This window comes from Biomphalaria glabrata, chromosome 17, assembly GCF_947242115.1.
Source record: "Biomphalaria glabrata chromosome 17, xgBioGlab47.1, whole genome shotgun sequence".
NCBI classification, from domain to species: Eukaryota; Metazoa; Mollusca; class Gastropoda; family Planorbidae; genus Biomphalaria; species Biomphalaria glabrata.
Window position 1 is genome coordinate 28,364,160 of NC_074727.1, and position 15,714 is coordinate 28,379,873.

Genomic DNA, 15,714 nt, shown 5'->3' on the forward strand with positions numbered 1-15,714 from the left:
AACTTGACGCCACTCATTCATGGAGGTCCTCATGGCAGGTGGGAAGAGGCTTCAGACATTACCAGTAACAGATTTTTATGGAAACAGATTGACGTCATATGCTCCGAACAGCGCGGGAGGGTCTAAGTCAGTAAGAATAGCACATTAGGTTTTTAAAATAAAACTTTTTAATAACAGGAAAATGCAGTGTAGATACCTCAGAATACGCTTTTGTTGGCTTTCGATACCAGAAATAGTGCTCCTAGCGCTCTCCAGACCCCCTTGCTAGTAATGGCGGGGAATCTACAATTATTCCACTAACTCATGGAAGAACCTATTCTAGGGCACAATAAACGTCTTCCGAAAGAATGAAGGTTAAGAATGTAATAAAGATTATTTATACACACATACATATAAATACATCAAATTTTTTTCCGCGGGGGGGGGGGGGGGGAATCCACCACCACCCCAACCCCCCCCCCGAAAAAAAATCCTGGCTACGCCCATTATATATATATATATATATATATATATATATATATATATATATATATATATATATATATATATATATATATATGCCTAGATATATATATATATAACACCTTTTTTTTCATTGCCTTTTTACTTATCTTATGGAATACAGATTCATCATTACAATTGAAAAGATGAGCTATACATTGATCTGCCCCATAAATAGCAAGGTCTAAAAGTTGTGCTATTTTCTTTTTGATATAGATCTAGCTCGAAACGTTTATTTATTTTTTGTTTTCTTAACTCTTTTCAAAGTCTCCACCCAGACTACTTTTTATGTTTCAGTTTTGTTTACATATGGCCGCTAAACAGTGTCAAATCGAATACAAATAACCTACCAATCTAACAATTTTGCAATGGCATCTCAGTCCAAAATAAATGCTTATATGGAAAGACACAAAATAAGTGCTCTGTTTGAGGTAATTTTGCTTCAATTCGTAAATTAGTATCGGCATTATTTAAAAAAGTGAATCGTAATCATGAATCTTCTCCTGTCTACGGCTACGCGCAGGCACGGGAAATACTCAGACTGCATTCCTCACTAATCTTCGGACTCGATAAGAAGCCTTATTATTATTATTACTCTCTAGTTTAGACTTAGGCTTAAATTATATTTCTATATGGTAAAACTTCAAACTCTCCTTATATATACCCTACTATATTCCACTTTTTACGTCTCTAGGCAGCACCTGGCAACCACTGGCCAGATTTTTGCGCGCCAGCTAAAACATGATCATACCTACTATATATAGTATAGTATTATAGTTAGATATAGAAGTTTAGACTAAATCTAGTCCATACTAAGTTTTGTACATATTAATAAAAAAATATCTAGATCTACGTCTCAAGATTACATAAAAAAGACATGGAGTGGTCAGTGGAGTCCAGGAGAATCATCATGTCAGATCATTATGTTCATGGCCTTTTATTGTTTTAAAAAAATATAATTTACTCAGTAAATTTTGCTGATTCGTGATAAATATAATATGCGAACTAGGTCTAGTCTAAGTTTAATCTTTTATTATAAATTACAGACGTTCCTTTAGATCTGAGATATAATTGGTATGGAAGAAATCTAATCTACAGGCCTACGAGATAGAGATCTGTAGTCTTTTATAGTTGTAACTATAGTTGAATCTATTTTATCTTACTCTATACTTTTTATACACACTTTTATTGTTATCAGATCTATACAAACATCTAGAATATAGATAATGCTTTTAACTCTTTCAGTGCGAATTATTTAAAAAAAAAAAAGAGTTTTCTGGAATTAACACAAATTTTCAAGAGGGGTTACTAAAACAATCCTACCTTTTTTTAGTTTATTGTTATCTAACATATTTTATTTTATTTTAATAGGAAAATGAATGGGCTACAAAAGTATAATGATTCAAATAAATTTTTAAAAAAATATTTTTTTTCATTAATTTAATTTTAAACTGTGTATGGAAAAAAAGAAAATATTTTTTAAATTCATGTAAAAATCAATATACTGAAAGATTTAGCCTTTTACTTACACATTTAGCCTATAAATATAAAAAAAATCACAATACTAAACACATTTAATCACTTTAAATTTCATAAGAGATGAACAAATGCACTAAGAAATTGTATTATTTACATTTTTTTCGGGTCCCTGGAAATAAACTAAAAAAAAGGAACCATTAACATAATGTTGTCTTTTTTCTTTAAACATGTTGGTACTGCATCAAATTTACTATCAAAACAAAGATAGTAATGTCTATATCAAATTCAATACAAAATTTTACCACTAGATTAGAATTAAATTTATACAAACTAGTTGCAGTGTTTCCCAAATTTTTTTCATAACTGAACACTTTGCACATTCAGAGTATTTGGCACAACACCCAACACACACATATATAGAAACAGTTTGTACATGTTATCTCTACATGCAAAAAGCAAAACTATAGTTACTATTTTCTACCAGTTGCTGAACTCCAATCCATTAATTAAGTGCAGTGAATAGCAGATTTGTTTTTTTTTTAGCGGAAGAGTAGCAGGTTAATTGCACTGTAGATCGTCAGAATATGCATTTTTTAAGGCTTAAAATAACGGAAATATTGCTTGGATGCTTCACCCCTGACCCCGATGGGGGAGCTCTTCCTTGGCGCTGTCTAGGCCTACAGTCTTTCCACTAATTAAAGGAAGAGAGTATTCTAGGGTAGAAAAAAAAAATGTTTGGAAGAATGAAAGGTCAGAATGTAATGAGCATTAATTGCATACACACACAAACACACACTCATATATATATACATATATATATACATATATATATATATATATATATATATATATATATATATATATATATATATATATATATATATATATATATATATATATATATATATATATATATTGTGGAAGGGGAGGGGTAACAAAAATCCCCTCACACCGAAAAAATCCTGCCTACGCCCATGATATGACATGCCATTTGTGGGCCGGGTTATATGGTAATGCCCAGGCCGATTTTGATACCCAGTCCACCTTCTTAATGGAGGATGCCATACAATGATGTGATGCTGGCAGTTACTTTGAATAATTATAATAATAATAAAAGTTTCAGGTCAAATTAAACAGAAATGCCTTATGGTTATGCACTTTTGGAAGTGTGTTTGTATCTGTGTAGGGTCCACAGCCAATCCATTAAGGTGAAAAGAGGGAAGAGGCATTTCATATTAAAATAGTGTATTGTGTGTGTGTGTTTGTGGAGATATGTGTATGAAACAAAGAAACTGACATTTTTGGTAAGAATATCTAGTCAGAAAGACTAGTTGTAGAGTAAAATAATTTAAATAGTTGAGCAGTCACATGAATTGAGTTGATATGTTGAGCTTTATGTGTGCATTAGTCTAGAGACTTCACTTTATCCTAAATGTAATATATGCTTACACATCTATTTGCTGACATATCTTATGTTATCTTATATAATACAGACGTTATTTCAAAAAAGATGATTACATCCTACGCGTCATGCATTCAGTCATGCATATTAACCAATGACTTAAATTCTGCCAAGTCACTGGTTTTCCTGTATAGATCAGGCAACCCACTCCATGCTCTAATAGCACTAGGGAAGAAGGAGTATTTGTACAAATTTGTCCTAGCATATGGAACAAGAAATGTGCCTTTATTTTTGTGTCTTTCTTACTATTTTATTAAATTTTGTTTTTGTATTTGAAGATTATGGTTCAGTGTTTTATGTATAATTGCTACTTTACTTTTAAGTCTTCTATCCTGAAGGCTTTCTAAATTTAGTGATTTAACTAAAGGTGTTACTCTAGTCAAGTGTGAATATTCATTTGTTATGAATCTCACTGCTCTATTTTGTGTCTGTTCCAGTTTCTTAATGTTTTCTTGAGTTGAGGGGTCCCAAACAGAGGATGAATATTCTATTATTGGCCTAACCAAGGTTAAATAACATTTTAGTTTTATGTTCTTATTTGATTTATAGAAATTTCTTTTAATAAATCTTAATGCTTTGTTTGATTTTTTTATAGTTTCATCAATATGGGGATTCCATGACAGTTTTTCATTTATTATAACACCTAGGTATTTTGCATTTTTAGTTTGTGTTACTGGTTTACCAGGAATAAGATAAGTGGAATTAATTTGTTTTAGTTTTTTTGTTACTCTTAACAACTGACATTTTTCTGGGTGGAAAGATATGCTCCAATTTGATTCCCATTTCTGTAATTCATCTAATTCTCTTTGTAAAATTTCTGTATCTTGTGTTGTTTTTATTGTTCTATAAATTATGCAATCATCTGCGAATAATCTGACTTTTGTTCCTGAACTAATGCAATTTGGTAAATTGTTTATGTAAATTAAAAATAGTAGTGGACCTAAGACTGTTCCTTGAGGTACGCCTGAGTTTACTGTTATTGGTGTTGATTCAGAACCATTTATTATTACAGTTTGTTCTCTCCCTATCAGAAAATCTTTTATCCACTGATGCAATGGACCATCAATGCCAAAATATTTTAATTTCTTAAGCAAACTATGTTGGTGAACTTTATCAAAAGCTTTGGAAAAATCTAGTAAGATAGCATCTATTTGCTCACTGTTATCTAAACCTTTTGAAAAATCATCAACTAGTCCTATTAGTTGTGTTTCACATGATCTATATTTCCTAATGCCATGTTGGTATCACTAGCGGATCCAGAACTTTGGAGTGGGGGGGGGGGCGATTTTTTTCCAAACCCTAACCCTAACGCCCAGTAAACCCTAACCCTACGCATAAACGTGCATACAGCGCGCGCGCGCGCGCACACACACACACACACATGCACACACACACGCACACACATATATATGTATATATATATATATATATATATATATATGAGAATAAAAAAAGCAGCATTTCTCAACCTTCGGCGAAAACCAAAACAACTGGGGCAGCGCTATAAGGTTCTCTGGTGAAGTTCGGGGCGAAGCCCCGACGCCATAAGCGTTTTCTTGCTTTTTTTCACTGCAGAAACGCATTCTCCTGACAAGTACAGCTCATATTCATCAATGGAGTTCGGGGCGAAGCCCCGACGCCATAAGCGTTTTCTTGCTTTTTTGAATGCAGATACGCATTCTCCTGACAAGTACAGCTCATTCTTCACAATGTAGTTCGGGGCGAAGCCCCGACGCCAAAAGCGTTTTCTTGCTTTTTTCACTGCAGAAACGCATTCTCCTGACAAGTACAGCTCATTATTCATCAATGGAGTTCGGGGCGAAGCCCCGACGCCATAAGCGTTTTCTTGCTTTTTTGACTGCAGAAACGCATTCTCCTGACAAGTACAGCTCATTATTCATCAATGTAGTTCGGGGTGAAGCCCCGACGCCATAAGCGTTTTCTTGCTTTTTCGACTGCAGAAACGCATTCTCCTGACAAGTACAGCTCATATTCATCAATGGAGTTCGGGGCGAAGCCCCGACGCCATAAGCGTTTTCTTGCTTTTTTGAATGCAGATACGCATTCTCCTGACAAGTACAGCTCATTCTTCACAATGTAGTTCGGGGCGAAGCCCCGACGCCAAAAGCGTTTTCTTGCTTTTTTCACTGCAGAAACGCATTCTCCTGACAAGTACAGCTCATTATTCATCAATGGAGTTCGGGGCGAAGCCCCGACGCCATAAGCGTTTTCTTGCTTTTTTGACTGCAGAAACGCATTCTCCTGACAAGTACAGCTCATTATTCATCAATGGAGTTCGGGGTGAAGCCCCGACGCCATAAGCGTTTTCTTGCTTTTTCGACTGCAGAAACGCATTCTCCTGACAAGTACAGCTCATTATTCATCAATGGAGTTCGGGGTGAAGCCCCGACGCCATAAGCGTTTTCTTGCTTTTTTGACTGCAGAAACGCATTCTCCTGACAAGTACAGCTCATTATTCATCAATGGAGTTCGGGGTGAAGCCCCGACGCCATAAGCGTTTTCTTGCTTTTTTGACTGCAGATACGCATTCTCCTGACATCTACAACTCATTACCCATAAATGAAGTTCGGGGCGAAGCCCCGACGCCAAAAGCGTTTTCTTGCATTCTTCACTGCAGAAACGCATTCTCCTGACCTAAAGCTCATTATTCATACTATTAAAAAACGACCTTTCGAATAATGTTGTACTTGAAAAATATTCTAATTTGAATTTATAGACCCATAATACATTGCAAATAAAACCGATTTGTTCCATGAAAAGATAGGATACCCCACGTATTTAGATTTTTGCTTTGAGGATCGCCGCCGAAAAAAAACTTATTCGATAAATAGTATTCACGAAAACTCTAGCATAAATTGTGAGTTATAGTCCCAAATTTATTTAGCTAGAAAAATATCCGATTGAGTAAAGGTTGGGAAAAGGCGACTATAAATGTATTTTTTTTCGGTTTAGAACTCATCTCAATCATGACTCTTATACTGAAAAATTTCGTTTGAATTCTAACTTTTCCAATGCAAAGTCTTTCTTAAAATACTTATGATAACTTCATGTGAAATTACAAAAACTCTGTCTGGAAATGGGAATGGCGGTAGAGTGAAAACGATTAATCCTCGCTCCTTTACCAATTTCTGCTAAAGATTGCGTTTGGCATTAAAGAATAGGTATAGGGCGACTCGATATAAGAATTTAATTTATAGTATATATAAATTATATTAGTGACAGATTTTTTTAATTTTGTAATTTCTTAACTATAATACAAAAAGAAAAAGTATTGATTTGTCCGATGGTGGAAATGTGATTGCATGCATCGCCCCTCCCACCTGGTACAACCCTTTTTCATTTAAATTTTCTAATGATACAATTTGAGATTAGAGTGTGGTACGACATATTTACAATGGGTCACATATCAATACGTAGTTTATATTATATAGATATTCAACTAATTTTATTCACAAACTATGATTCTCCACAAAAATAGGACCGCCCCCCCCCCAGCACTCAGAGGGCTAGAGTGGGGAGGGCAGTACATGCAATTGCCCCCCCCCCCTCACCCCACCAAATCGGCCAAAATACCAGAAAGGGAGCGACATAATATAAAATTTATATATTAATTCAACTAATTTTGTTCACAAACTATGATTTCTCAATAAAAATGGACCGCCCCCCCCCCACTCAAAGGGTTTAGGTGGGAAGGGCAGAAGAGGTATTCGTCCCCTCACCCCACCAATCGACAAACAGGGAACGACATAATATAAAGATCGGTTTAAATATCAATAACAAGTTACAAGGATATAGATATTTAATTGATTTTGTTAGCAGGTTGTGATTTCTACCAATAAATTGGACTGCCCCCACCCACTTGAAATTTAAGGGGGGGGGGGGCGGGATTGATACCATCGCCCCCTCCCGACCCCACCAAATCGGCCAACATACTAGAGGGGGGGGGGGGCGAAATAATCTAAAAATAGGTTGAAATATAAATAATTAGTATATATTTTTAACATAAGTAATAAATTCGTATACAAATTGTGTGAATGCTATACTAAAGTTCGAAGGGGGGGGGGGTCGGCCGAGTGGGGGGGGGGGGGCGATCGCCCCTACCGCCCCCCCCTGGATCCGCCAGTGGTTGATATGGAGTAAGGACATTATGTTTGTCTACATGATTTATGATGTTGCTACATATTATGTGTTCTAGAATTTTACATGTGATACTGGTCTGTCATTTCCTGGGTCTGATTTTTCTCCTTTTATTAAATAGAGGGGTGATTTTAGCTTCTTTCCAGTCCCTTGGTACTCTGCCCTGGTTAAGAGATGCCTGAAAAAGTATTTTGAACACTGGTGCTAGCTCACTGCTTAGTTCTTTGAGTAATCTAGCTGGAATACCATCAGGTCCAGATGTTTTATTAGGTTTCATGTTGGCTAATAGTTTTTAGATTCCCTTTTCTTGTACTTCTATATCTCCTATGTTGTCTACTTGGTTCAAATTAAGTAATATGTCTTTGTCTCCTGGGGCTGGGAATGCTGATGCAAAATATTTGTTTAGGATGTTAGCTTTAGTTTCATCATCAGTTGTCTTCTCCTTTTAATGGCACTATGCCTGTTGTTTCCATTTTCTTAGACTTAATGTATGACCATAGGTTTTTGTTGTTATCTTTAGATATTATATTGTTTATGTATTCACTCTGCAGCTGTCTGCTTACTTTTTGGGTTGGGTGTTTAATTTTTATGTACTTTTTATAAACTCTTTCTGCCTTAGTTTCTTTAAATTTTCTATATAGGTTTTCCTTCTGTTTACAAAGCTTCTTTAATCTATTATTAAACCAGCATTTATTAATTTTGTTTGATGTGTATTTAGCCTAGTTGGTATATGGTTTTCTATATGTTTTTAAGATAGTTTTTATGAAATTCCAGAGGTCATTGACTGGTTTGTTAATGTCTCTGATAAAAATGTTTGTTGAAAGTTTAATGCAGCTTGATGTAGTTGTGTTAGGTGGCATTTGTTCCAGAGTAAGATTTTTCTTTTGGGTTTTATATTGGCTACTGCTTTTATCTGATATTAAGAGTGATAAGTATTTATTTTGGCTGTGTCTAATTGAGAACTTCCATTTGTGATGGGTAATCTTCTTTAATGTTATGGATGTGTATGTTAGATTATTTATGGAGTTGCATTGATCTATAGTGTGATGATTTGTAATGACTGTTTCCTTTTATTTAAAGTTTAGTGTTGACTGATCTAGATCTGTGTTCAATTAGTGTGTATTTAGTAATTATCACAATAAATAGCCAGAGCAATTTTATGATGGCTGTTGTTTGGTTTGGTTTTAGTTTTTAAAGGTCTAGTCTAAATCTAATTTAAAGTTTACAATGCTTAAGGCTAAACGAAAGCTAGTTTTAAGTTTACAATTGATTATTATACTAAGTCTGAAATTTTAGATCTAGAATAAATCTATTTATCTATCTATCTGACTATCTTATATATATCTCATATCTATATGCTTACATATTTACATATATTTATATAATTATTTGTTCTTTTCCTTTAAATCTTGTTTTTTGTTGTTTTCAAGGATTTAATGAACAAAGTTCTTAGAGATCTGCCAGAAGAGCCCATGATTTACATTCTGCGAGCTATCTACAAACAAGCAGGAATAGAAATACCACAGGTAATACACATTTTTTTTCCTGGGGTATATGGGCTTAGTGGCTGAGTGGTAAAGCATTAGACGTCCAAAATAAGGGGTCTAAGGTTCAAATCCTCATCAATACTGGGATTTTGAAATTTGCTATATTTAGCACATCAGTGAGTCCATCCAACTCAAATGGCCACTTAACCACCAGCTCCAGAAACAGTTGACCTTTACATCTGAGCCATAGATCACAAGGTGTGAAAGACTTAATTGACTTTACTAATTAGTCTGTAAAAAATTAGTTTTGAAATCATAACATTGAATTTTTACATTACTTTTTTTTTTAGGGAATTCGTTATGGGGGACTTCGTAAACGGACTTTAGAATTGAATCCATCAGCTAGCCCTGAGAGACAGTTCAGAAGTACATTAGTGGCTACCAGTTCTGGTAATGATCATAAGAATCTTTTATATATATATATTTATTTATATTACTTATTTTAGTAATAAAGCTAATTAAATTAAAATTATGTTGAAAGTTCTTTAAAAGTATTTATTTTCACTGTGAACTGTAGGCCTGGAGTTTCATATTGGAACTAAAAAATCATAGGGGATTCTGTCTTATGTCTTGCAACTTCTTGTGTGAGTCCAATCCTTGATACACAGCTGCAGTCACAAGTGTTGCACTTTCATCCATCTTTCTACTTCTGATTTGTATGCCATCTGCAATCCAGGACCCTTCCTTTCTGCAACCAACAGCTCTCCTGTTAGATGACTATACAGAATGTCTTGTGGAAGTTGACCATATTAACATGATGAAGCCAGCCAATGTTTCTGCTGCTGATAACAGCACAGATGTCCTGGCTCTTGGCAGCACTTCCTCATTGGCTATTTTATCTTGTCACTGTATTTAAAAAATCAGTTTTAGGTATCGGAGGTTGAAGATATTCAGCTTTTTTTCCTGCTGTGAGTAGATTGAATACTGTATAGCAGAGTGCTTAGTAGCAGATTCAGCAGCAATAGCTGCATCATCAGTGTAGAGGAGTTTCTTGATTACTACCTTCCTAATTTTGGTTTTAGCCCTCAATCTGAATACATTGAAGAGTTTTCCAGAGGATCTTGTATGGAGAAAGACGCTTAAGTTAATGTAAGCATAATGCATTAGGCAGGAGAAGAATATGCCAAACAGAATAGTAGCAAGCACAAATCCCTGCTTGACACCACTGCTAACCTCAAAAGGTGCTGATTTAGGAACTTGAATTCAGTTTTGAAATGTAGATATTGTTATTACTGTGGCAACTACCCTGATAGGGGTCAATGTGTGTGTGTAACCAGTTGATACTCTTACTCAGGCCAGCTCTAGATGAGCGGTCAACCATTATGAAGGACGAGTAGTCACACTTCAAAAAAGATCTTATGAATACTATTCAAGTCAGTCACATCAGATGTGTTCATCTGATCATCCAGAAAAAGATGACCGATGTTCTGTCCATTTTAATAAGGTCTTAGGGGAGCCAATCTAAAAATCTACTGTGTAGAGTCATGTCATAAGTACAAGTTGAAGACACAGTCCAGTGAGTCCATTGTGAAGTTTGTCCAGACATTTAAGTGTTAGGTTATTTTGATGAATTGAGCTGTCAGGTTTTTGAGTTAATAGTGTTGCATGGTGAAGAGAGCCTGGACAGTGAGAGTTGTAATAATATTATAAGCTGATTTTAATATTTAGATCAAGAAGTAACAAGAGACTATGAGAGACCCTGGGCCACCTCTCCGACAAGAAGAACTAAACCAAAACATTCTGAAGAGCCAACAAGTAAGTTCATAAAATTGATATAGGCAGCCTTAGAATAACAATGATATAGACAGTCTTAGAATAACAATGATATAGACAGTCTTAGAATAACAATGATATAGACAGTCTTAGAATAACAATGATATAGACAGTCTTAGAATCTTGTCTTATAATTAACAGACATTATTTCAAAAGAGAAGGTGATTACGTCCTACACATGTCCATGTGTCAATCTAGTCCTGAATATTAATCAATAACTTACATTCTGCCAAGTCATTGGTTTTCCTGACTGACTCAGGCAACCCATTCCATGTTCTAATAGCACTGAAAAAAAGGAGAATTTGTACAAATTTGCCCTAACATATGGAATAAAAATTGTGCCTTTATTTTTGTTTACCATGAAAAAGTTAAGTGGCTTTGATTTGTTTACCATGAATAAAATAAGTGGTTTTGATTTGTTTACCATGAATAAGATAAGTGGCTTTGATTTGTTTACCATGAATAAGATAAGTGGCTTTGATTTGTTTACTATGAATAAGATAAGTGGCTATGATTTGTTTACCATGAATAAGATAAGTGGCTTTGATTTGTTTAACTTTTTTTGTTACTCCTAGCCATTGTAATTTGTCTGCTCCTATTTGATTCCCATTTTTATAATTCCTCCAATTCTCTTGTCAACTTTCAGTATCTTGTGTTTTGTTTTGATTGTTCTCTTATGCAATCCTCTGCCAATAACCTTGACTTACTTTTATTTTCCTGAACTAATGCAATTTGATAAATCATTTATGGAAATTAGAAACAGTTGCCGACCTAAGACTTTTCCTTAAGGTACACCTGAGTTTACTGTTATTTGTGTTAATTTAGAGCTATTTATAATTAGAGTTTGTTTGTTCTTTTTTTTTTTTTTAATTTGTTTCGAATGTTCCTTCAGAGTTGAAAATAATTTACTTCCTAGTCCGAACAGGATACGGGGATGGCAGCGGGCAGGGTATAACCTGAGATCATTGAGACAACCGAACAAAAGTCCAGTGCACCTATCGCTCAACCAGGCAGCCGTCCTATCTGGAAATCCTGAATCCATTAGTCTAATGAACCACTAATACCAAAGTATTTAAATTCTTTAAGCACACTATGGTGTTGAAGTTTACCAAATGCCTTAGAAAATCTAATAAAATGATGTCTATTTGGTCATTATTATCTAAGACTTTTAAAAAATCATCCCTTAGTCCTATAACATTGATAGAGGAAGTGACAGTACAACGTTGGCAATGTCAGGAAATCTTGGATTCAAAATTAGTTATTTTAACAAAAAGTAAACATTTTGAAAAGTTATTGGTAACTTAGTTTAAATAATTTTTAAAAATGCAAAGCTCTTTTGTTGAGAAAATGTGAAAGAATGATTTCCAAATGTGTGGCTCATTGATAGTGAAACTGTTCCAATGAAATTCAAACTTACAATTCACACACTTTTTTTTTTGTTGGTTTCTTTTAATTTTAAAGTTTTTTAGTGTTGATAGTTTCCAACATTATTTAATGTGTTGATTTATTTCAAGGTTATTTGATGTTCATTAATTCTATCATTGTTGAGTTTCTTTGTATGGTTTCTATTGGTTTAAAGTGTCTAAGAAAAGACCAGATTGGAATTCAGATAAGACCAAAAGCTGTTTGACATTCGATGAATTGTGGGAAAACAAACAAGAAAAGGCACAGTTCCCAGCAGCTAGAAAATCAACTAATCAAAAGTCAGTATTGGACACTGTTAGCCATGGAGTTAAATCGCTGAATGCATGGGCTTCAGTGGGCTTGGTAAGTGTTGAATTATTGAATTCTGTAACAATCCATTTGCTGAGCAAAAATAATTGACCTCAAATATTTATTTTAATTCTTTCTGCCTCAAGTGCTGTAAAAAGGTGTTTGCCAGATTGGCTTATTCAACAGTTGACCATATTGGCTAAATTGTCACTTCGATCTACTCAAACTTCGTAGTGAAAGCAGGATAGCTCCAACCTCCACCTTTGGATCTTCTCATTCTTGATCTTGCCTTTATTTTGTCTACAATACATAAAGGACACGGATCGCTGGTCCGTGACAAGGGTAAAGGGTCTTCCGATAAGAAAGTGTTTCCACTATTTCAAAGATTCCACTGTTGCATACGCTTCTTTTTCCACCGATGAGTGTCTCCTTTCGCTTTGCGATAGTGTCCGGGAAAAGTAGGCTACATTCCGGCCATTGTAGCGTAGTTGCTATAGCTATGTCAGAAGCATCTGTCTCCACTGTTAGCGGGCGATTGTGATATATGGTGCAATGGGTTAGGAATCCATAAATAATAGGCCAGCAGGCCAACTATTCGTTTCTGTTCTCGCAGGTTCGACGGAGCATTTAATTCCCTCAAGGCTCTGAATCTTTCTGGGTCAGGCTTGAACTGTCCTTTAGATATTTGTATCCCAGCAGTCTGACACTATGTGTTCCGATCTCACTTTTAGCTTCGTTGAAGGTAATACCATACTTCTGAGCTACTTTGAAGAATCTCTGCAGGTTTCTATCATGAGATTCAGTATCATGTCCACAGATGGTCACATTGTCCACATAAGCGAATGTATTTTCTAGTTGCTCGTCTTCGATTATTTTATCTATGGTTCGCTGGAAACAAGCCACTCCATTTGTAACTCCAAATGGAATTCTTCGAAACTGGTAAAGTCTACCCCCAGCCTCGAAAGCTGTATATGGCCTTTCTTCTTCTTTAATCGGGATCTGGTGATAAGCATTTTTGAGGTCCAGAGTGCTGAAGACAGAAAACTGTGATATCTTCTCTGCTAATTCATCCATTCTTGGCATGGGACAGGCGTCTAATAGCGTAAACCTGCTGATCATCTGGCTATAATCAATAACCCTAACGTCTTCTGTGCCTCTCATTGGCTGTTATTAGAACCTGTGCCCGCCAGGGGGGACTTTGAAAGTTCTATTACTTCTTCTTTGAGTAATCTCTGAATCTCAGCATTAATAAACTTAATGTCTTGTAATGAGTGTCTGCGTGACTTAGTTGCCACTGGAGTGCAGTTTGGAGATAAGTTACCAAAATGACTAGGCGCCTCTACTTTAGCTGGTCTAAGAGTACTTACACACAGGGGTGGTCTCTTACCACTAAAGGAATCTGTAGATTCTCGTGAAGCGTATGAAATCTAAGCCTAGACTTACATCTGAACATAATCCATCTAAAAGTGACAGTTTAATATTTTCATGTGTTTCATATTTGAATCGAATGGTAGCAAAGATTATGGCCTTCAGTAACTCGAGACAGGTGAGTAGAAGCCATAAATATTCTATCCATGGACGTTTTTATCGGCCATTTGCGACTTCTGGCAACTCGAGCTGACACATAACTCTCACAGCTTCCAGTGTCTATCAAGGCTTTAAGTGGCACCCCATTGAGAAGGATCAAGGAGGTTGATTTGCCTAGTCCTAAAGAGTGCAACGTAGCGAGGGCAAATGCTGTAGATTCTCTTGATTTGCAAGATCTCTGAAAATGTCCCTTCTTGCCACACTGATTACATGTGGCTTCACGTGCGGGGCACTCATTACGAGGATGTCTTCCTCTGCCACAGAAGTAACACTTGATAGATATAGTGCTTACCTCTTGTTTTGCTTCAGCCGAAGTAACTGAGGCTCGTAGGTCAGGCAACTGGGGGAGCGACAGAATTAGCAGAGTGTTTTCTTACTGCATTTGTAGTAGACCCACAAGTGGTTTCTGGCTGTGACTCGTACAACAATAAATGTTGATGGTCGTGCTTCCTCAAATGCATCCTTCCACTTTAAATCTGTTTTCTCTAGGAGATGTTTTCTAATACTGTTGGTGGCAATTCCTGAGATGAATGCATCACGTATGGACTCATCAAGATGTTGCTCAGCTTTGAAGTTGCAGTCCTTGGATAGACTGCGGAGTTTTTGAAGAAAGACGTCAATACCTTGACCCTGTTCCTGTCTACACGTGGCTAACTTGTGCCTTGCGAATACTTCATTCTTAGGCTGAATGTAGATGTTATTTAGTGACTGAATTGTTTCTTCATACTTTTCTTTGTCACTTATCATCTGGTATACCGATGGCAAAATGTAGTTTATAAATAGCTTCTTGTTATCATTGTTTTCTATGGTAACAACAGACAAAAAGTTTTTAAAGGTCTCATACCAGTGTAGCCACTTTTCTGATGCTTGTGTTGCGGTAGGTTCAACATCAAACCTTTCCGGTCGAAACAGTCTATCCATGTTTAGAATCAATACCACACCTCATAGATTCAGTGTCATAAATTGTCGTACTTTAGCATAACAAAAACCATGTCTCATCTACAGCTTTATTACACTACATGACAAACAACTACACACATAGTAGAGATCACAACACGAAATATGGTCAGTACACAGTCTAACAAATGTAAACAAACATTAGGGGCGACAATCGAATAAACAAATTCACGACATCTTTTCCACTTTATCTTTGCCACTTTCTTCTTCACTTTATCTTCTCCACAATGTCTTTGCCACTTTAGAAATAGCACTAATTTATTTTTATTCATAAGCTGTTTCTAACAAAATTTCTATAGGACGAACAAGAAAGCTACACAAGTCCCAGTCAGTCTGGAGTGATACTACCTCATCCTTCTACTACATCAGATAAAGATTTGTTACTGTCAGAGACTGTGCCATTGTCCATAAGAAGTGAACTGGTCACACCTACTCAGACTGTTAACAGTGGCTCCAGGTGATTTACATACGTGTGTGACTGTTTGTGTATTAGACAGAAAGCCTTTTGGAGGTCTGCCTTAGATGGCAATGGAGTAG

General features: G+C 35.8%; 1 protein-coding gene across 5 annotated transcripts in view; it reads left to right on the forward strand.

The window, feature by feature from the left end:
- Positions 1-778: 778 nt before the first annotated feature.
- LOC106052226 (uncharacterized protein C8orf34 homolog) overlaps positions 779-15,714 on the forward strand; it is a 64,569-nt gene continuing 49,633 nt past the window's right edge. For all 5 annotated transcript variants that reach the window (XM_056015290.1, XM_056015289.1, XM_056015286.1 and 2 more), the window contains exons 1-6: positions 779-932; positions 9,031-9,126; positions 9,438-9,537; positions 10,816-10,902; positions 12,500-12,687; positions 15,477-15,634. In XM_056015290.1, coding sequence (XP_055871265.1) covers positions 870-932; positions 9,031-9,126; positions 9,438-9,537; positions 10,816-10,902; positions 12,500-12,687; positions 15,477-15,634 — 692 coding nt within the window. In that variant the 5' untranslated portion in view covers positions 779-869. The remainder of the gene's footprint in view (positions 933-9,030; positions 9,127-9,437; positions 9,538-10,815; positions 10,903-12,499; positions 12,688-15,476; positions 15,635-15,714) is intronic.